This window comes from Varanus komodoensis, unplaced genomic scaffold, assembly GCF_004798865.1.
Source record: "Varanus komodoensis strain SLA01 unplaced genomic scaffold, ASM479886v1 scaffold11, whole genome shotgun sequence".
Lineage (NCBI taxonomy): Eukaryota > Metazoa > Chordata > Lepidosauria > Squamata > Varanidae > Varanus > Varanus komodoensis.
In genome coordinates this window covers 18110134-18132055 of record NW_025335317.1, presented here as the reverse complement: position 1 = coordinate 18132055, position 21922 = coordinate 18110134, and the positions used below count along the sequence as shown (strand labels likewise).

At 43.0% G+C, this 21922-nt stretch overlaps 1 protein-coding gene across 1 annotated transcript in view; it reads left to right on the top strand.

Annotated features, from left to right (window-relative positions):
• The window catches only part of CDH23 (cadherin related 23), a 598322-nt gene that overhangs the window by 5686 nt on the left and 570714 nt on the right, over window positions 1-21922 (top strand). Inside the window, exon 3 of the mRNA XM_044420488.1 lies at window positions 19458-19540. Within this exon, the coding sequence (XP_044276423.1) occupies window positions 19458-19540 (83 nt within the window). The remainder of the gene's footprint in view (window positions 1-19457; window positions 19541-21922) is intronic.

Below are 21922 nucleotides of genomic sequence, written 5' to 3'. Positions count from 1 at the left end.
GCGTACTGATGATTCCGCAGACCACACCTCCTGATGACCTCTCCCAGTGGTTTCATGTAGATGTTAAATAGCAAGGGGGACAAAATGGATCCCTGCGGTACTCCATGGCATAGCTGCCATGGCGCAGAGCCATAGTCCCCCAGCACCACCTTCTGGAATCGGCCATTGAGATAGGAGTGGAACCACTGCAAAGCAGTGCCCCCAGCTCCCAATCCCGCTAGCCTATCCAGAAGGATACCATGGTCGATGGTATCAAAAGCCACTGAGAGGTCCAGGAGGACCAGCAGGGATGCACTCCCCCTGTCTCTCCCCCCGCACAGGTCATCATACAGGGCGACCAAGGCAGATTCAGTACCGTACCCGGGTCTAAAGCCGGAATGAAGTTGATCCAGATAATCGGTCTCATCCAAGAGTGCCTGGAGTTGTCCTGCCACCACCCATTCCAACACTTTGCTCAGAAATGGGATGTTGGCCACTGGTCTATAATTGGCGGCCATCTCTGGATCCAGAGACGCCTTTTTTAGGACTGGCTGGACTACCGCCTCCTTTAGAGGGGCAGGTACCCGGCCGTCCCTCAGAGAGGCATTGATGACCTCCAGGAACCAGGCCCCAATCCCGTGTTTGGCTTTGTTAAGTAGCCACAATGGGCAAGGGTCCAGTAAACAGGTGGTGGGACGTACTTGTCCAAGCACCTTGTCCACATCATCAGGCCGCAATAACTGAAACTCTCCAACAATGTTGGACCAGATGGCAACATTGGCACTTCCTAAGGGCTCTGAACCACTAGTGGAGTCCAGCTCATGACGAATCTGAGCGATTTTCTCCTTAAAATGCTTGGCAAAGTCATCACAGTGGGCCATCGAGGGCGGTACGGAATCTTTCTTGGGGCCAGGATGAACCAGCCCCTGTACCACCCGAAAGAGCTCCTCTGGACAGCATGTGAGGAGGCAATGGAAGCGGAGAAGAATTTCTTCTTCGCCGCCCTCACCGCCACAGCATAAGCTTGATAGTGAGGTCTCAAGTGTGTTCAGTCAGATTCATCCCGTGATTTCCTCCACCTACGCTCTAGACATCTCCCAACCCGCTTCATCACCCATAGTTCAGGTGTATACCAGGGGGATGAACAGGCTCTGCCAGGGGGGAGAGGACGCTTAGGAGCGATGGTGTCAATAGCTCTGGTCATTTCCCCATTCCACAGTTCAACCAGAGCATCAACAGGAGCACCAGCCTTATCAACTGGAAATTCCCCCAGAGCCTTCAGGAATCCATCCGGATCCATCCAGCTCCGGGGGCGGACCAACACAATAGGGTCCGCACCCTTACAGAGGGAAAGGCTGCTCTCGAGCTCAAACCTCATGAGGAAGTGATCTGACGATGACAGTGGAGTCAAACGCAAATTCCTCACCCTCAGATCACCCTCCTCCTGCCCCGTCGAGAAAACCAGGTCCAGAGTGTGCCCATGTTCATTGGTCGGGCCTATGACATGTTGAGACAGCCCCATGGCTGTCATGGAGGCCATGAAGTCCTGAGCCGCCCCGGTCAGAACAGACTCGGCATGGAGATTGAAGTCCCCCAGGACCAGCATCCTGGGGGTCCTCAACACCAGGTCCGAGACAATCTCTGTCAGCTCAGACAGGGAGTCTGTTGGGCAGAAGGGTGCACAGTACACCAACAGAATCCCCAATCTGTCTCGGTCACCCAACACCAAATAGAGGCACTCTAGACCCGGCCTCGAGAGAACAGGAAGCCCCGTGAGGGAGATGGAAGCTCGGTAAACTAAAGCAAATCAAGGTAAATCAAGAATCTGGAACCTTTTCCAGTCCAAGAACTAAACTGCATTTCAGAGATGCTATTTGGGTCCGCATTCCAGTAGTGGGTGGGTCAAGGGCAAAAGGAATGGGCCCCAAAATGCAAGCAAACAACAAAGCATATTTTAGCTTAAAGGTCTTACTGTTTCTAATGAAGCCTTAAGAGGGCATTTTAGAATGAGGAACATACACTAAGGCCAGGAAACCACCAAACAGTTACTGGTTTGGGCAATAGGAGTGGGGCCAGAGGAAGCAGGCAAAATTAAATGGAAACCCTAGATGGCTAAACTGGGATTCCTGAAGAGCCTGGTTTGCCTCTTGGGTCTGAGTTGAACTTATCAGACACAAAAAGCCTATCCTGAGCTCAGTATTTATTTGCGTCATTGTCAGGAAGTATGGGAACTAGATCACTGTAGAGTGTGCACTGTTTTATAAGGGGAGGAACTGGTAGATAGCAGGGTACCCTTGTATTGTCTTGGAAAATGATTGCAGTTTTTATGGGGTTTTAGATGAATTGCTTACTTGCGTAAGCTCAAGCCAAACTCCACAAGACAAAGAACACATGTAATCAGAACTTCCAGTGTTCATTGACTGCTTGGCTGGTTGACTTTCAAGACTTTGCCAGGATCGCCGAGGTTGATCAGAAGAGAAGTGGCGTGGGATGGGTGGTTCAGTCCTTTTGATTGTGACACTGTTCAGATCTAGATATCTGCCCCACCCTACAGAGCAGCTATGAGGTCCCCCATCAAAATAGTTAAATGAATACAGACACAACACAGGCACTTGTGTTTGTTTTTCCAATTGCAAGGTTCACAACAGTTTCAGGAGAAAGTGATCCTGGTCTGGAAAACAACATGGTGGGGAAGGGCAGTATCCTGTTGAGCACCCATGCTAAGGGAGTTTATGTTGTGCTGACATAAACTATCTCAGTGCAGTTTTCTGCATCACATCAGCAAAAACTATTGGCAGCGTATACCAATAACAGTATGCCAGTCTTTCAGTTAAAAAAAATCTCAAGAAATTACAGAAAAATCAGGAGGGTCAGGAATCCTGATGGTGCCAAAAGAGGAGTCCACAGGCACATTGGTATGGATGGGCATTACACTGGAAACCCCAGTTCCTGGCCAGACCAGCCAGCCAAGCCAGAACTGAAGCTAGTAGCTAACACTTTAGGGCACTGACCTTAATGATCACTGACTGATCATTTGGCAGGATGATGCAGCCTCTCCCTGTGTCACAGTGGACTATACCTGTGATGCCTCCTGCATCTCCAACAAATACGCCTCAATGACAAAGGCCACTTCTCATGTTAATGTTTGGCACAGGGAATGATGCAGGCAGGGAAAGCAGGTGAGATGACTAATGTTAGGACTGCCTTGGCAAGTTTTTACCCACATCCCACCTGTTTCCACATGTGTTTTCCCCACTTTCTCCAACCCAGGTCATATTTCCAGCTTCAACATCAGTAACATAAAAGGCATCATGGAGTCAGCAGAAGTAGTGGTATCTTATGGGCTGTTTCCAGCAAAACCTTCAAAGTCAGCAAAATGCCTGCTTTCCAGCATTTGCTCTGGACTGGGTCCTGCAGAATGGTTGCTACAGCTGCCAAGGAAAACCAATTTTCGCAAGTGCTATCAAACTCTTAACAGAGGCTTACCAGGCTATAGCTATCAGATTGCAAAGCACTATATGGTGGATTAAAACAAAGTTCAGACAGAGTAGGCTAAGCGATTATGGCTGGCTGTTGAAACAGCATATTGAGAAAAGTGTAAAAAAATAATAAAAATCTTGATCTTGAGTAGGAGGCCCCAGAGGACACTGAATAAACTTGGGACTTGAAACTGTAGAAGTAGGAAGGTTTGCTGTGTCTCTTTTCTGATTGAAATGTCACTTGAAAATATTAGCTATTTATAGTGTGTGTGCAGGTGTTTCTGCACTGGAGATCAATGAGCAAGAGGGGAACAAAGGAAAGTTCATGGATATGCCATCCCAGGAGTATATATGTTGAAGTATATAGTAATGCCTACTGTATGCAATCATAATGCATACTGGCCAGTGCAAGAGGTTTTTGCTTAACATGATGAAAACAGATCCTTTGTAAGTGTTACCTTTTTCGTAAATGGTTTGAAAATAGCATATTTTCTCTCCATTGTCCAGTCACGGTGTTTAAGGTGGATCAAGCACAACTTGCTTGTGTGTGCATGTTGGGAAGGGGGATTATAACCAAAATGGAGTGCTCATTCTATTAACAACCAGTGTCGGAAGAAAAAAAAAATTGCTCTCTCAGTGATTCTCTGTATGATGAGACCTTCAAAAAGCCAGCCTGTCATGTGACAGCTGCAGTGATCTTCTGATCAGCACAGTGACATGAATGAACTATATAAATGTTACAGAATGGCTGCTTTTGTTTTGATCATAAGGCCAACACAGGCAGGTGAGCATTGCCACCTTCCCAACACCTGTCATGATGACTTCACTCCACATGTTGGAGAGGGTCAGAAGCAGTGGCAAAACCCTCCTACTACAGCTTGCCTTTACCAACCTCTGGCACATTGAGAAGAGCAACATTTCTCCTTCCTGCTGCCTCTGCCATGCCAGAGAGCTAAGACTGGGGAATTGTATTCAGCACCCTGTGATCAGGCAGGGTGCAGAGGGGCAGAATGGCAAAGAGATAGCCATGGCTGAAGAACTCTACAAATGCCAGTTACAGTCTGGCATTTCCAAAGCAAAACCCTCTTAGCACCTGTTTGGAATTCTGCAAGCTGCCTGCAGTACTTTATGGCTTTTTCCAAAGCTCTGGCAGGTGTGAACAGGCTGCCTACTACAGCAGTGAACCTCTAGTCCTGGCAAGCAAGATTAGAAAGTTGTCGCTTCTCAATTCACGGGCTAAGCATTCTGATGCAAGCATGCCAGTGGAGAAAGCCTGTTTTGGGGTCTCTGCCATTTTTCTTCTAAATTCTTTGTTTCTTTTCTTCCCTTGGTTTCTTAATTTCTTGGTAAGACAACTGCTAATTTATCTGAGTGCTAAGAGCAAGTCATGGGCAGGTGCAGATTTTACTGGCCCTTGCTTCTTTTCCTTGTTTTGAATATAGGGTTGGATGCTAATATTGTCTTGATGCATTGGTTTCTACAAGCCTAGCCTGGGTAAAATTAACATACTTGATCTGCAGATCCATGAAAGGTTCTTTAAAACAACAACAAATGCTTTGTTAGCTCTTGGAGCCAACTTTCTATGTTCCAAGTAGAAGTTGATTGCAGAAAAACAATTTACTCAGGCTTCTGTTAACAGTGTGTGAAGCAGTGACCAGTGAAACTCGGGTTACATGAGACCTGATGGTTGCTTTGGACCAGTGAGACTTAAGTAATTCTTAGTTTGTTTGAACCTTTCCTTTCTAATAGTTAAAGTAATTCACATCAGTGGGACAATAAGAAGCTAAAAATGAGCAGCAATAAAGTTGCCACTAAAAATGCAGTGATAAAACCATAATTAGAAGTGTTATAGAAAAATTAACTACACAAAATAGTTTACATGCATTGTAAGTAATCCTTGCAAAAGCCCTGGAAGGCCAGTATTATGATCCCTGTTTTATAAACTGGAAACGGAGGCTGAGAGATTATAGCTTGCTTAAAGCAATACAGAACTTCATGAGTGAGCTGAGATTTGAGCTGTTGTGTTTTTCTTGTTGGTGACATACAATGAGATTTGGAATTTTCTGGCACTGGACAGTATACACCTGAACAATTAGAAGAGGAGTACTTGCACAAACAAAGGACTTTTTCTAATGAGTATTTACTCCTGCAAGACCAACTACAGGTGTCCCCACTAGCAAAATTAGGAAATGATTGCAGTTCATCTTTTCAGAAATACTGCCTGTCATGTTTCATTAGTGCTCATGCAGTGTGGTTGTTTACATATTATGATAGAGTGCAAAAGTGAGAAAGTGTATTTTTTTTACTGTGCTTCTTTTGGGGAGTTGAACCCTAGCACACACTAAGCTGGAATCACAGTGGTAAGTGTGGGAAGGACTGGGGACTGATTGGGAAGTGTTTGTAAAGTGGAAAGGAAAAACATCAGTGTTGTATTACCACTAGCAAACCAAAGTGCAAAATGATGATAGACTTGTCATACAGCCTTCTAACAACTTGTCTGGAAGCTCTTGGCAAGCAGCTGAGAGAGAAATGGTAGAGGAGGGACAAAATCTTTCCTTTCCTTCTCTGATAGCCCACTTAGTTTCTGCACTAGCCATGGAGGTAGGAAAGCCCCTTTCTCCACGAACTGTATGGGAATGTAGAGGCTGACTGGTTTCTTCCACCAGTCTGCTTGGTGGGATTTTTAAAATTGACCTGCTAAGTTATGGTTCACCTGCAGTTCCATGCTAGCTGTGGAGGATGGCTGCTAGTCTCATAGAAGTCTAGTAAAATAATGCAAGCAGATAAGTCAGCTCACGCAACCAAGGAACACTGTGGTTTACCTTCTCTAGTCACTCCATCAATCTCTGTGCGACATGCTAGCAGCAGCTTAGGGAGATTTGCTTTTCATCTTGATGGGTCACGAAGTACCATACAGATTTAACAAGTTGATGTTGGAAGTATATGCAGGGATTAACTGAGCCATCAAATATAGCAACTCCTGTGATATCATGTTAAGTTGTTAACATTGTAGGTGAGAAGTGTTTGATCACTAGCAGGCTGTCTCCTGGTGCCTTCCGGGAAAGATCTGACATTGGAGGGTTTGGCACTATAAATTTGGCTTGGTTCACTTCTTTGCACCTGTTTCTCCTGACTTCATGAACTCTTAAGGCTGGAAGTACTTTCTCTGCAGCCATCTTACGACTGCTTCTATGCTGCAGAGTTCTCTGCTCAGCTCCTGATGCTGTTTTGCAAAAGAGAAGCCCCAGGCAGGGAATTAGGTCCTCCTCTCCTCCATTACTTTTCCCCCTTTCCCATGCAACTCCCCACACCCAGCTACCTGACCTCCTCCAATGCTCCCAGGCCTGTGTTTACAACAGTAACTTACAGCTTTCTTCTCACAAAATATCTTAGAGTGCAACTTACCTGTGGTGTTTGGAAAGTGTTAAATGAGGTGCTGTTTCTAGTAAACATCTCTTTTTAATGATAAATCAGTCTAGTGCCATTGAGTTTGGAACAGTTGCCCTTCTGTCTTCAGAGGATAACGAACATACCATCTCCTGCACTCTCCGTTTCATTTTATCCCCCTTCCATTTCTTGTGGAGAGAGAGCTTTTATATTAGAAAAAGAAGCAAAACCTCTTTTTTATGGAGATTATCTAACTGGAATCTTGAAAAGAGCTTTTGGGTGAATCAGGGGAAAGATATATGGCGTTATGAGTTGCAATAAATCAGCAAATGCTTCTAACACACATTAAAAGAAAATGCATCATATGCCCTCAGACAGTGCCCTGGGCCAAAGGAAGGCAACCTCCTGCTCTCCAAATATTCTAGGCTACAACTCCCATAATTCCCAAGCAATGGCCATGCAGGCTGTGGCTTATAGTAACTGTAGTTCTGTAAGGACTACAGCTCCCATAGTCCTTGCTCACCCCTGTTCTTGGACATGTTCTTGTTTTCCTTAGAAAAAAGCTTGTTGATAGTGGTGGGTTTCTACCTCCTTGATAATGAAGCAGTTATCTGACTAGATCATATGCTCTTGGCTGTCCTTATTAACTTCTTTGCAATAAGTCTAAGGGACATTATGTATTTGTGAATCTCATTAACTTGCTGACACCAGAAATAGTTACATTCCTGCTTTTGCCATGAGGTTGAGATTATGATCATGTGAAACTAAGTTTGGGGTTTATTCCACATACTGCTTGGCCACAGAACCTAGCTTTCCTCTGTGAGAATAGCAGAAAAATACAGAATGGAGGTTCTTCGTCCAGGGCATGTGTGCGTTGGGTGGGGGGGATCTTAAACATTACATTAAAAAAAACCCTGCTTCCTTTACATAAAATAAAATGAACCTTGGTAATATGCCCAGCAGTACATTAAGGCATACAAAGCACATTGTGTGGATAGTAGGTGAGTTTATGAACCAATAGTTCAATATTTCTATAAGAAAATAATAAGTCAAAGAAGAAAACTGTATTTTAATAAAGAACAGAACATATTTATAGGGACTTAATTCATGGGACTTAATAACCAGTCAGTCCTAGAGGAGATCAACCCTGACTGCTCTTCAGAAGGCCAGATACTGAAGATGAAACTCAAATACTTTGACCACCCAATGAGAAGGAAGGACTCCCTGGAGAAGAGCCTAATGCCGGGAATGATTGAGGGCAAAAGAAGAAGGGGACGGCAGAGGATGAGGTGGCTGGATGGAGTCACTGAAGCAGTCGGTGTGAGCTTAAGTGGACTCCAGGGGATGGTGGAGGACAGGAGAACCTGGAGGAGTGTTGTCCATGGGGCCACGATGGGTCGGACACAACTTCGCAACTAACAACAACAACAGTTCATGGCATAAAAGGAAAAATGAAAGCTATATGGGCTTGAGCTTGTATAAATGTTATTGACGTGTAAAAGACAGTGCAGTCATTGGAGAGATAGGTAATTTCAAATGAAATGACTTCCTCATGCAAACTGACCTGATTCCAAGTGCCAGACAGACCATAAGCTGAGCCTTTCCAGGAAATCAGCTCTGTTAATAAGTAAGGGGTGTGCCACATACGTAACTTTTGATAGAATTCTCCCAGAAATAAAATTAAAAATTGTCAGGACTTTCAGAAGATCTCTTGCTTAGCACTTTGGTTAAAATAAATTAAGCAGTTATTGACTTGATTAGGAGAAGATAATTTGCAATAGAGCACTACATGTCTGAATCCCCTATTCCATGATGCTGTCTAGGACAAGGGTTCCTAATTAATTCTAATACACTTTCTAATCCACATTAGTGGGCTTGTCTCTTGAATTAGTAAAGACTCTCCATTTCTGCCAGGGATGTGTAAGAAATCCAATAGGATGGCGAAACCCTGATTTAGTATTCTTGTGCTGGCACTAACTTGGTGTTGAGCGATCTCATGGACTTGTGTCTCTAAAATGAGCCATGATAAGCACTTTTACAAAAAGCTAAGGAAATTTGCACAAATCACACTATTTATGGTACTTGCACAAACTGGATGCAGTTCTCTCATGATTTATCCAAATCACACTAAAACTATGTAGTTTCCCATTTCTGATTTGTGCAGATTGCGCAAGTCATACAAATACTATGATTTGCACTGATTACCTCAGTACAAGAAACCCTTGCAAAACATCGGCTAGAAGTGGCCAGGATGTTCCTCAGGCTCCAATGAGCCAAACTTCCCAGGGTCAGCAAATCCCTGATTCCTACAAAAGAGTGAGCAAGCTTTTGAATTCTCTAGACCATTAATCCTCAAACTACTACCTGTGGGCCGGATGCGGCTTGCCATGCCCATTTATCCGGCCTACCTCGCTGCGCATGGGGCGAGGAGGAGGCTTGCTCGCTCGGAGATCGTTTTGGATTCGCTCAGAGAAAGCAACCTCCGAACGAGCAAGTTGCTCACCTGTCCCCGCCTCACCGGCCTGTGGGCACCCCCGCCTTACCAGCCCGTACCCGCCGCCACCTTTCAACTGGCCATCTGTTGAAAAAAGTTTGAGGACCCCTGCTCTAGACCATGCCATCAGGCTGAAGATTAAGCAAAATGGAGCAAGGAAGATGATGTAACCAGAAGGTCTTAAGATGTAGCATAGGAGGAAATACTGCAATCCTAGACCCACTTACCTGGCAAGCTCTATTGTGCTGTTAATTAGCTTAAGCTCAACCAGTGTGGTGCTGTGAGGGTATAAAATGCACCTGTTAACTTAAGCTGCCTGCTGTACTCTGTTTTACTGTTCTTACCATTTTATAATGTTCACATTTTACTATGTTAAAGTTCTATTGTTTTAAATTGGTATATACTGTTTTGATGGCATTTTTGCAAATAAATTCGCATGTAACTGTTAATATGGAATCAATAGCTTTGTACTTCAGTTCCATCAGAGAGCCAGTGTGATGTGGGGGTTTGAGTGCTGGACTGGAGAGCTAGAAGATCTAGTCCCTACTTGGCCACAGAGCTGAATGGATGACTTTGGTCCAGTAACTCACTCTCAGCCTACCCTCCCTCACAGGGTTGTTGTTATGAAGATAAAATTGAGTGAAGGATGGTTGTATACGCTGCCTTCAGTTCTTCACAAGAAGAGAAAAAGTTGTGATATAAATTCAATGTAACAACAACGTTCTTCATATGGCAACCTACCAAAGCATTAACAAATCACAGTTCTACAGCTGTCATGGGACAGACATCTTCTGGCCATTGTGTAGATTTGAAATTTGATTACAGTGAATATACATTAGCAAAAATTCAAACATAAATGTGGGATCTAATTTACTGTCCTGTAACATCAGAATCTGTTTGTACACATGATAGTGTATGACAGAGAGGAGGTAATTCATGCTGCTCTTCATATGACATTCTCAGGTCATTGGAGAATTTCCCCATGTCACCCAGTGTCTGAAACACACCACAAGGAGGGTTTAACGTGACTGCTAAGGCGAGAGATACGGAAATGCATAGCAGCTAGAGTTGCATGACAGGCCTCTGTCAGATCTTGTAAGTAGAGATGCTACTTGCAGTGTAAATACTTGTAGTGCAAATGCTATTCTTTTCAGGATGCTAAAGAATTCCTGAAATTTAAGGTGTTAAGCTGAGCATGATCGGTAAGAGTGTGTGCGTGTGTGGGAGAGATATTGTTAAATAGGCCGTGGTGGCTTGTTTTAATTGGCAGAGTCTGCTGGCCACCATTTCCCTAATTACCTACCTAGGCATGGCTTGTCAGAGTAAGAAGGTCTTTGAGGGTGGGTTTGCACAACATGACATGCCACTTCAGCCACTGCTGTTGCAAAATGCGCTGTAGAGGCAGCTTCTGGATTTAGACATGCCATGCTGAAGTGTGGAAGCCTTACAGCAAACCATTGTTTCTCTATGTGGTTCCATGGCACCCAAATATGCCATGCTTTCCTATGGCCGCTGGCTTCACATGCAGTGACAAGTCATGCCCCTGTGGTCTCCACCGTGGCTTGTCATTATGTGAGAATCTGCCCATGGTGTTAGATTACTATGGTTTAAACTAGGTCCTTAGCACTGTGGGAAAGTCTGTCAGGTTTTACTATAATCCTGTACAGAACCAATGGCCTGTAATAAACAGGATTACCTTCTGGTGAAGTACAACTAATGCATCTTTTTCTCTTTCACATATAAATTATCGTTCATATTTGCAAATAACTGTGCAAACAGGTGGTAGAAACAACTCTGTGGAATTTTTGTAAACTTATTTGCTAACTGCTTTAGCGCCTGTGAAGTAAACCCCCCTTTCCTCCCAATACTCAAGACTTCTTAGATTGAATAATCACAAGAAGGCAGCCAAAGTGACATATGCTTAATTGGTGGCTTGCTTTTGATGTTCCCAAGTGACTTCTTTGTAAATCTAGCTTGTGTGGGAGGTTTTATGGCTGTCAGTACAAAGAGAAATAAGGAGGGCCTTGTCTTTCTGGTGCTGTTGCTGAAAGTTACATATGGAAAGCTTCCCTCAGGTTTACATAATCGAATTGGTTGTAATGCAGTGTAATTTAAACAAGGATATTGAAGGGGCTGAGCTGGGAAGTCAGGCGGGAAAGTATGAACTATGAAAGCCACTAAGTCAGGTTTATTACTTATGAAAAATGCTGGCCTGCTTGCCCCCCAAAGAAGATGCTTTATCTACAGAACATAGCAAAGTCAGGAGTGGCGCAATCCTTTCCTGTTCTCTCTTGTCCTCTGACAGGGATGGAAGAGAGATAGCTAATAGAAGAGGGAGGGTAGTTTCATAGAAACACTGTTCACTAATTTTTCTGTAATGTACCAGAAAAAGAAAAAATAACAGGTATATGCTTGCTGCCCCTGCAGCATTCTTGGCATCCCATCCCTGTAGCTCTTCACATCTTTGAATTTTTGTAACAGGTGCCATTCAGACACCTGTAGGCTCCATGTGTGATCGGGAACCCCACATGATCAGGGGTTGAAGTTATGAATACAGTTAAACATGAATACAGTAAAACCCGATAGCACTCGTTCAGCTTCCAACACAGTAAGGGCTGCACAGTAAGGATGCATCATGCGACACTAATTGTTGAAAACCTTTTCCCAGGTGCCTTCTCCAAGGTATGCTCAGAAGGTGGCAATAAGGAAGAGCGTCTTCTCTGTGGTGACCCCCAGTGGTGGAATTGCTTCAGATTTCTTTATATTAGTGGTGGAATTTATATCAGATTTCAGCTTCTGTTTTGTACTCCACTTGAGTTCCTTTCTCAATTGTGCATTATTTCAGTCTTTGGATTTCAGTATCATGGCTACTAAACTCCCATGCTGGCTGGGGCATGCTGGGAGTTGTAAGCCTTTCTGTCTAAATATGCATAAGATTGTGCCTAAAGTACACATAGTAAGATCAGCGAGTTTCATAATGCAGTCTTTCCCTGCACTAAACATTTTGAAGTGCAGTGTTCTCTTGCCATCGCTCAGGAATTTTACTAAAGCCAACATTATTGCCAGATATGCTCAAGCGAGACAAAGTGCCAGCAAAGTGCCTGATGTGTGTATATGTCCAACGTTCCAAGTTGATTGCACAGCAAGAAACCTGGCTGCCTGCTGATGAGGCCTGACCTACTATTTGAGAAAGCAGTGACTTGCACTAATTGTCCAGCAAAAAGCACAAAAGCTTTTATTTTTTAAGGTATTAGCATGACATCCAGCATTTGGTGACATAGGTCTGCCATTCCTGGTAGCTGAAGATTCGACCCGGTTCTTAACTTGTATGGCTAAACTATGATGAATGCTGAGACAATATTCAGAATCATGTAAGTTGGAAGTGGGCTTGTAGCTCTTTGACTCCAACCCTTTGCACAGTTCAGGAAATCCAGAGCTGTCATATTTCTAAAAGATGGCTGCCCAGCCTCTTCTTGAAAAGCTTCCTGTAGGAAAAGCCCATCCATTCCAGGCAAGTGTTACGATTGTCAAATTTCTGTTAGTGTCAAGACATTTGCTCTAATTTTCTTCTGCTTTGCAATTTTCACCCTTCCAGATTGAAGGGTGATGATGTTTCTGGAGACATTTCAGCCCTTGCGTCTCTTCCTTTACTAGAAGTTAAGCACTGATTAGAACTTGGCCCTGTTAAAGCAGCATGATCTCCCACTGTGTCTTGTTTAATTATAATTCCTTCCATCTGTCAGGGTCCGGGCAGCAGAATACTAGACAGATGCACAAGGACTCATGCAACTAGGACCAAGATGATACAAGTCCAGAGTCCAATTACCAGTCCTGTAACAAGTCCAAGTCATAATCCCTAACAGACCAAGGTCAGAACCAGGAGTAGGTCCTAGAGGAAGACAAAGTGTAGCTCAGTAGACGAGCAGAGTCAGAACATGGAAGCGGTCAGAAACCAACAAGACAGCACAACAAGGAGCATGTGCCTTGGGACAGAATAACAAAGCATGGCAGGCAAGGCCGGGAGGCAGTGCAGGAGCTGACAAAGGTCCAACAAGGTGCAAGCACAGGGACAGGCTGCGGCACTCTAAAGGCCAGTGTTACTGAGACAGCTTCTAGAGGGAAGAAGCTCTACTTCCAGGGCTCCTCAGTCATACTCATGAAGACCCTGGCAGCTGTATCAGAGTCTGGGACTAATCCTGCAGCTACCAGGGTCATTATTCTAGTACTAAGCCACCAGATGGAGCTGCCCGGATCCTGACACCATCTGGCGGCTTCTGAAGGTTCCCCACAATTAGGCATTTCTCCTAATAATAAATAACTAGAAGCAACTAATGGGACTGCTGAACTTGTCCAAAGACAAAAGACACTGAGGGACAGAGCAGTTAAAGGTTTGATCCAAAAATAACATGAGACTTTCAACCCAATCTGAGATCCACCAGCCTAAGCTTTTGACCACCTCTGCTTGGCTCTTGTGTAACAGGTGTCATGACATGAATGATTAAATGCATTCATTCTTCACAAGCTGTGTGGCATATTTGTATTTCAATACATTATCCTCCTGCAGATTATGTGGTAGACCAGATGTAAGATGGGCTGTCATGGGAGGTACAGTCGATATGGGTGAAGGACACTTCTGTTTTACTCTCATTATGTACTACTAGTTGCACTTAAGTGCTTAACACGTGTGTCCATAGCTTTTAAAAGTGATTTAATGAATAGTGTAATCAACCCACTATAACTTAAATATGAAAGCATAATACATCCAAATATCTGAGGATCAATATGGTCTAGCCATGCAAATTCCTCATCTAGATTAATCAACATTCAGGAAGTCAATAAGCAGAAGATGCTTCACTTAAACTTTCCCTGCTCTTTATTCCTGCATAAATAGCTAAGCCAAAACAAGATATCTTGAATAAACTACACTCTTTACCATAAATACTTCTAATATCCAATAAATAATTGTAAAATGTGTAATAATACCATCATACTTTCCAATGCCCCAAACACTGTTGATATTTGCAACACAAATATGCCACATAACAGCTGTCGTAGATAATAAGAAAATGAATTTCACAACTGTCATAAGCATAAATGATACAACTAACCAGACCAAAAATATTAAAAGAACTGTATTTCATATAAGATTTAATGCACAAGATCTGTTTGTATCTTGAGCGTATCTCCTTTGCACAAAATTTCCTTCTTTCCTTTGATTCAGTAAATTCCATCAGTTTCCCATTTCTGCAATGTGCCAAATCTAAATGGCCATAATGTTAAAGAATTCAACCAATTCTTTATTTTCCAGCAATTAAAATCTTTCCTTCTATATCTATATCTGCCTTCTATGACAGTTGATTTTCTTTTAGATTTTCATTAGATTTTACTGCATTTTTAAACGATTGTACAATATCTGTGGAGTTTCATAGTCAGATCTCTGACAAATACAAACAAACAATAAAAACAGTTCTAAAATATCCCATATTATTTTTCCTTTTTTCATGAATAGCTTTATTATTGGGTCAGATAGAAGCATATGACAGATCATTAAATTGTTTATATCCTTTTCCTTCCAAAAAAATAGCAACCTTGTGGGGAAATGCCATATATGCCAAAAATCAACATTTTTTTGTGTACATCTTCAGTATCGTCTCAGTCTATATTATTTCAATATGTCAATATTGGGTCTATTAGTACAGTATAATGACTTCTATATAATGACTATTTCTGAGTATCTTGTAAAGATGAATTATTACAATTCTCTCTTTTCACTGAATTGCATATTGTTTCCTTAAATTTTATTATTTCTTTCCATAAACTTCCTCTATTAGTATTTGCCTTACACAGCATGATTTTTGTAACTATTGAATCCAAAAGGGTACACACTTTCCTAACTGAGAACTGTTCTCTGTATTTCAAACTTTTCTCATGGATAAGGTGTGTCCATAACTTCAGCTGAGGACAAGCTGTAGGGAGTAGGAAGGACAAAGGAAGCTTCAGGTTTTATAGGCTTAAGATCTATTAACCAGAATGGAAGGGGAAAAGAATGAGCTGCAGCAGGTGAATTAACCACAGCACAGCACAAACTTACACATGTCTGCTCCGTAGTAATCTGTGGTGTTCAATAGTCGCTAGTAGCTGTATTTAGACTATTTATAAATAGCTAGGAGAAAGTCCTAGTGTGTCAACATGCATAGTATTGCACTAGTGGCTAATGGGGCCATAGTGTCTTTAGCCTTTGGGTGGCTGGTGGTGGTCAGGGAGGTATTGAATTCTATTGATTGTAGACGAGCTACTGCCAGTTGAAGGGGAAGCCAGCAATTCTGGCAGTTCTACACAAACAATCTTCTATTTGTGATCACATGCTCAATATAGCATTGCACACTAGAAGTGTGCAACACTGGGAAACTTTGAGAGGAATGGACTTCGGCATATTTTCAACTGGACAGGCAAAAACCAGGCAGGGTTTTGATAGTTGTTTGGGCAAGGTTGCCTTTCAAGAAATTGCTGGAGTATTTTTGCAAATTTGAAGCTGAGCACTGCATATCCCTAGCACAAAGCATGATTTGCACAGATTGCGGCTGACTTTTTAGGTTTGTTCTTGTTGTAGTATAACATTAGAAGTTTGGAAGCATCTGCCTCTCACTCCAGTACACACATTCCGCTTTGAATTTTCTGACAGTTCAGAATTGTTCAAAATTCAGGCCTCTGCTGCAAAGTTTGTGCAAATTTGGGCAAATTGCAGAGTGGAAGCTGGGAATTTCCCTGCTTTTTAAAAATAGTTACACAAATTGTGGCCCATTTTAAAAATGGAAATACATGCTGGTTCAACTTGTATCAGATAAGATTGGTGCCAGCAGAGATTTGATGGAACAAACTCCATGGGCCTAAGTCAGGAGGACTCCTTGGATTTTCACACACATACCATCAGATTCCTCTCACATTTGTATCTTACACCTCATACAAATTAAATCTAGGATTGGGTTGCCCTGCAAATGGGGCCGTTTGATCTCCTCAAGCCTGTTTTATGTTAAGGGTTCTGTGTGTTCCCCAGTTCTGTGCAAGAACCAAAAGTGGTCTTCAATGCAGAATTTTGTTGTCAGAGTCTCATCCTTTGTTTAAGAGTTTAGTTCTCACAACTTGCAAGGATATGCTAAAAGGATGTGGGTGAAATCTAGGAGCAGCTTGCACAATGTTTTATTTTAGTTCATATTGCCTGCTTGATGTGACCATAATCCTTTCCTTGCAAGCACTAAAATAAATGAATAAATAGGAATGTTGAGTTCAACACTTGGCTAAAAGAACTATGAATGTGGGCAGCTGATAGGAGGGTGGTTTCATTGTTGTGGTTACAATTTCTAGCTTGCATCTGGACTCAGCTGCTGCCAGGGTCTTTGGTGCTAGGGAGTGAGAGGTGAACAGCAGAAAGGGTGAATTCACGGGCGCTGCACAGGCTTGAGAGAAGTGGGACTTGACTGTCTGAGGATGAGCTTGCAACTGCAAGCTATTCTTGGCTCCTACCTGCTCGCTGCTGCTAATTTCATGCCCTGTGATCCAGGTAACGCTCTAGTGCCTTGCTCTGTCACCCGGGGCTCAAACCGCTTTTTTAGCCCAGCAGGAGCCCAGCTGCTTCTGCTGCTGACTTTAAGCTGAATAAAAAGCTGCTTTGCAAAAGCATCTTGGCAGCACGGGACAGATGTTTTGCTAAGGCCAATGGAGTTTTCAGTTTTGTTTTGGTGTTGCTATTTGGAGAAGACAAATATATGCAGATTGAAGCATCCAGCATTGTCACCTGTGTACAGAGATCATTATATTGTGCTAATCGAGCTGTAACTAGAGAGAGAGGAAACTGCCTTCAGTAGAGTAAGGCCCTGAGTCCACCTAGCTCAATATTGTTGCCATCAACATGGGTCAGATCAGATCAAAACACATGCTATACACCATCAGTGTCTTCTTATGAAGTTCACTTTTCATTGATTTGGAATACTTGTTATTGAATGCTTAATGGGCTGAGATGGGAAGGGAGGGGCTTTTCCAGTTACTTTTGTACCCAGAAGCTCATACTTGATGATAAGCTATTACTGTGTTTCTGTACCTGTGTTTTTATATGTGAAATAAGGGAAGTTGCCCTCGAAGATGGTCCAGATACTTCAATTGGTTCAGAATAGAGCTGCCAGGATGTTAACAGGGACCGGCCGGTTTTCACATATAATACCGTCCCTCTACCGGTTACACTGGCTACCAATTGAAGTCCGGGCCCAATTTAAGGTGCTGGTTATGACGTATAAAGTGCTAAATGGCTTGACTCTGGGATACCTGAAGGAGCGCCTTCTTCCATATTTATTTATTTATAAAAGCTTTTGCGGGCCATCCTATTATACAAGATCTCAGGACGGCTTACAATGTTTAAAAGAACAATTAAAACAGCAATTTCAATAAATAATAGAACAGAACAAAACAAATCACAAAACAAACAGAGCGACTGAAGGTTAAAAGCTGTTAAATTTTAAAATACTGTTTAAATAAAAAGGTTTTGGCCTGTGCCAAAGAGTATAAACTTGGCGCCAGGCATACCTCTCTGGGAAGTACATCCCATAGCCTATGTGCCCTCCTGTCCCTTGGGATCTGAGGCAGAGGCCCTACTCCAGGAGCTGTCCTTGAAGGCGAGTAGGAGGGGGAGTACCTAGAAGAGGGCCTTCTCTGTGGTGGTGCCCTGACTTGGAATATGGTCCCCAGAGAGGTTTGCCTGGCATCGATGTTATGTTCTTTTTGGCATCGGGCAAAACCCTTTTTATTTTCCCATTATTTTAATGTTTAATTGATTTTAATTGGGGTTTTAGTATATCATGGTCAGATGCTGTGGGGCTGTTCTATTCTATTTATTTATTGTAAGTCATCCGAGACGTTATGTAGGGGACGGGATAGAAAATCTTTTAATAAATAAATAAGTTGGGGAGAATTAAGAAACAAGACCCAGAGAATGGGCTTGCTTTGCTGTGTTGCTGACTCACAAGTTACTTGCCCATAAAAGTGACGTAGCTTCATCCACATGTACCTTATGCTAGTAATTTCTGAAAAGAGAAGCAACGTGGCACCACCACACAGTCTATGAGAGCTCTCTTGCTCCGTCAAGCAGGGAACCTTTTGTAAATAGGCCTCTGGTGTGCTACACGTTGCTCTTGCAGGAATACACGAGTCCAGGCACACTGGTGTTCAAAGAATTTCAGCTTAATGCATAATGTATAGCTGTGTGCGTTTCTTAACTCACACTTCTAGGAGCCCGCTGAGTTATACTGGGATCTCCCTTGTCCAGACATGGCCTTCCCCCAGCTGTTAACCCAAGGCTTGTAGCCATGCCATGGGGTGTTTGGGGTGGCAGTGGGGGTCTCAGCTGGGGAGAGAAAGGATAAGGTTTCTTGTGTGTTGCATTCCCAGTGATAATCCCAGCTCCCCAGCAGCTGTAATTAAGTTAAGAGAAGACACAGCTACAAGCTATGCATTAAGATTAACATGCAATTTGGCTCTGAAATTCTCAGAAGGCTGGATTTTGTACATGCTGTGGTTTGATTTTTGCTCTCCTGCAGAGTCATGGGCATAAAATGCCCCTTTGGTGTTCCCCTGGAGCAATTATTGCTCCTTCCAGGTGAATGGCTTAAGTACCCAATTATAAACCTTCCCTACATACTGGTGATTTTCTTCTATGGACATTGTAGATTTTAGAGTCCACATGGGGATATGTGGGCTGCTATTGGAATTCAGGAAGGATAAGGGGGAGGGAAAACGTAGCCCCCTCCCCTCCTTCCTTCTCTTGTACTTTTACATTGTTTCATTAGAACTGAGAAAATGTCACTCAATATACCTTGCACATTTCTGGAAGGGCTGGTAATGCAGCAAGGGTTGATAATGGGCTGTATGTTTCACCATTAAACAAATGGAGTGCAATATGTTTAAAATCTGCAGGCCAATGAGCTTCAGAATCCCAGAATGCCATGACTCTGGGATACTGCATCTTGGTGTCTGTGATTTCTGACTGAGAGACTCAGGGACGGGTCATGACATGCCATTATTCTTTCTGCAGCTTTCAAACCCCCTTTTTGACACTTACTATTTTTTTCTAGGACTTCTTTGAAAGCTACATTTCTGTGGCTTCTACTGTGCCTTCTGTGCTGTGCTTGATTGGGAACTTCCTGCTAGTTAACAAGTAAGTGAGACAGCATTAGTCACTGCCATTTTCCCCCTTTCTCTGTAGCTCTGGTCACACCACTTCTTGTTCCTGCCTGCAGCTTAGCACAGCAGTGGGCCTGAACTTAAACTAAAAACACTTGATGGGCAAATGGAGAGAATCCTTTGCAGCAAAACTTCTCAAGATGACCATGTCTGCTTTCACTTTCATTTAATTCTAAACCAAGACAGGTTGTTCAGATGTGACACCTTATTGGACCAACTGCATAGTCAGGGGAGTAACAGATTTTCAAAGTTTTGCAATTTCGTTTAGGCAAGTAGACTGAAGTAGATATTCCCACAGTCTAATGTAGGAAAAGAGGAAGTCTGGTAAAGGCCCGATTCAAGAAGGGAAGAATAAAGCTGAGCAATTTGGCTCTGTGTGCTAATCAAAGAGGCAACAAAGGTGCAGTCACATAACATGGCAGCCTACTCTGCCTATAAGCAACACAGTATAGTTGTTGGTGAAACAACTCACAGTACACCTGAAAAACGATTGGGCTCATGGAAGGTTTTTTGCCAACTCCTTTCTCCTAGGGAACAGTTTAACAACTCATCTTTCCTCTTCTCCCCACTGTGGCTGCAACCCCTTCGGCGGTTGCTGTGCTTTTCCTCCATTACTCCTTTCCTGCATCCCCTGCCCCAGAATACACATTGTGTAGTCTCCAAAATGACTGACAGTGACAGCCTCTTGAAAGTCCCAAGCAGTAGCCTTGATTTGATGCCCATTTTTAACTGAACCTGAGGGCTTTTTTAACTCTTTAAAAAAGTTTTGCTGACTTTTTGGACTTGCGCATGACTCCTATTCAAAATGTGCAGCCTTGCTTTATTAATGTCCTGGTAGATGCCTCCTGTCAAAGTTCAAGAGGCACCATTCATGGACATTAACAAAACAAGGATTCAAATAGTTTAATTAGGTGCTGTGTTTCTCATTTGACAGCTGTCAAACAGAAATCTGTCAAATGAGAAACAAAACCACAAGGGATACTCGCTGGTGAAAAATGTGGCATGTAGATCACGCCCTTCACAGAAGGATCTTCTAGTCTTTCATGGATGAATATGTTCCTGTCAAAACCCCTGATTAGCACTGTCAGAAATTTGACATTTTTTGGACAATTTTCACTTGACGATTCACCATTTAACAGCAGTCAAATGAGAAGCAAAGCAACAAACTGAACTATCACTTTGTCAGTGTCTTCCATATTTGATAGAAGACATCATCCAGAACTTTGACCACACATTTTGGATAGGTAGATTTGCCCATCTGCACATTCTGAAGATCTGATCCCAACAAGAACACAAACATGAGCATTCTGGGTGGGGGTTCTTGGGCAGAAGACCCAGTCATCGAGTACCAAGGGGAAACCAGAGTAACATGGGCTAGTGTAATGTAGTGGCCTCTTACTGTTAGCAGATATGCATGAAATATGCAACAGTGAGCTCATACAGTTGACCGTTGTGACATATTCTACCTCTGTTCCTTATTGCACATCCAGATCTCATGTAAGATAAAATTGCTCCCTGCCATGTGTCAGGATGTTGTAAACACCCAAGTTACCACAGGGTTGTCATCCCAAAGTCATTTGCTTGTCTGCTTAAAAGTGGGTAGAGGGGATCATTATTTTTACCATCACTGTTGTTGTTATTATTATATAGGCTCACATATAAAGGTTTAAGGTTTTCATCATCCTTTTCTAACTTAAAAGCTAGCATTCCCCCACCTAAGCTGGTTTCCAGCTCTAAGCAGCCACTTCCTTATGGTCCCTTTCGGTCCACAGAATTCTTTGTCTTGCATGCAGACGCTTTCTGTTCTGTGTGTGTCTGGTAAATTGAGAGCAGGATTTGGCAGGGCACTGAGGAATCGTCTTCTTTTATATCCCTTGCCCCCTACAAAGAGAACTGGAGAAACAAGGCAGTATTGCTTCTTGCCTCCTGGGTGGAAATCTTTGCAGGAGAACTCCAGCAATGCAGCTCCTTGACTCCCTGCTGGGCAGGAACTATAGCTTCTGAGTTTCTGTGCCTGTGATGTTTCAAGGCATGCTGATGCTTTTCATCTTCCTATTTTTTCCCTGCTTTAGCAAGTGAAGCTATGGAAATCTCCCTGAAAATCCCAAAATGGGTACCATGTAACTGCTCCAGTTTTAAGGCTGCATCTTCAGGATGATCCTCATTTGCTTAAATGGCGCTCTCTTCTTCTAAATGCCCCAATATTCTCCATTACGGCTACTGCCCTTATTTGTAGAATTCCTAAAACTGAAAATGAGTTCTCCCTCCCACCCCCAATTATGCAGTTAGAATAGAGAAAGGAGCAGAAGGCAAAGGGAGGAGACCCAGAGAGAGCCATGCCTGTGCTTCTTATATA